Here is a 1,379-nt window from a genome sequence, read left to right on the forward strand (position 1 = left end):
ATTGTTTTCTTTTCAAATGAAATTTATTGAAGAAACTGAGAAGCATATTATAGATCAAACAGAAAGCAAAAAAGACTTAGTTTTGTGGAAAATATGTACAAAAAGCATGAAAAAAAATTCCAACATTTTGCTTCATAAGCACTACAAAAATTTTCTAAATAAATTTTTTTTTAATTTGAATTGTTGCACAGGTCTCTAGCAATAATTTGGCTTTAACAGATTGAAAAAATATCAATTAGTCGACGAGTTATAGCCAAAAAACCATATAAACAATATACTGAAAATCGGCATTTGACTGCAAAGTTCGAAGGACGATTAAAAAAAAATTCGAACTAACATAAACAAACGCCGCGATACGGGTCTTCTAATTTAGCCTCTATTTTCACCCCTCACTCTCAGAATTGACCTAACTTTTGCTAACCTGAATTTGTTCCACAGTGTTATTAGACTTGAGTTTAATTTATTTCGGTTTCAAGTCTTTACGTTTATCATTGTCATCGTTACCAAAATCACTGAGGGTTTTTTGATTGTCAAAAAGGTGACTTGTTATAATAAAAATACTACATTCGTTCAGTGCTTTGCTTGTACTTACCTGCTTGGATAATGACGACGACAATGTACAAACAGCGCCTTTAAATAAAACGTATTCAAAGTATTAGTTATAAAAGTTTATTGGTCAAGTAAACTATACTTAAAAAGTAATGATGGCGTTTGGATTTATTCTACTCTTTCGATTCATATGCATTTCAAGCATTTATTCAAATGGCGCGTTTAATGAGAAGTAAAAAATGTTTGATTTTCACCAAAAACTTAAAAGTAGTTGTAGAATGAGTTTTTGTGTTGAAGCGCACATAGAATGATTTATTTTAATAAGACACTTCCAGTAGGCATATGTAGTTACTTAAAACTATAGAAAAGCATTAACTCAAATTCTTTCGAAATGTCAGAAGTCAATGTAAATGTAGATAAATGTAAACTAAAAACAGTATAAACTATTATGTTAGTTAGGCAACTAAAGTACATAAGTTAGGTTTTTTAATAGCTAATTAATAATCCAAAAGTGTTAGGGTCGTTTTATATTTATTAGTGAGTAAGTTTTTTTGTTAAATAATTAGTGGTATTCCCTACATTTGGGAAAAACCTCCAAACTTGTTTTGAAATTTCAAAACTCATGTAATAAAAATACTTACAGTCATAAATTTTCCGAGTTTAAGGGAATATGTACCATTCTCTGCTGTAACTTAAAAACTAAGGCATATTCAACAAGTTAGAAGTGACTGTCAAATTTAGTTCTTTTTGTAGCTGATTATAATGTTAAAAACATATATACAAAATTTAATCAAGAAATTCCTTTAATATGATATCGAATATCTATATTC

The 1,379-nt window shown here is 28.6% G+C and overlaps 1 protein-coding gene across 1 annotated transcript in view; it reads right to left on the reverse strand.

Annotated features, from left to right (window-relative positions):
* LOC108381329 (kelch-like protein 3) overlaps positions 1-630 on the reverse strand; it is a gene marked incomplete at its 5' end in the record, with an annotated part of 4,185 nt that extends 3,555 nt beyond the window's left edge. Inside the window, one exon of the mRNA XM_017637749.1 lies at positions 593-630. Coding sequence (XP_017493238.1) covers positions 593-630 — 38 coding nt within the window. The remainder of the gene's footprint in view (positions 1-592) is intronic.
* Between the last annotated feature and the right edge of the window lie 749 nt (positions 631-1,379).

Source organism: Rhagoletis zephyria, unplaced genomic scaffold, assembly GCF_001687245.7.
Source record: "Rhagoletis zephyria isolate East Lansing unplaced genomic scaffold, Rhagoletis_zephyria_1.1 Rzeph_scaffold_22168, whole genome shotgun sequence".
NCBI lineage: Eukaryota > Metazoa > Arthropoda > Insecta > Diptera > Tephritidae > Rhagoletis > Rhagoletis zephyria.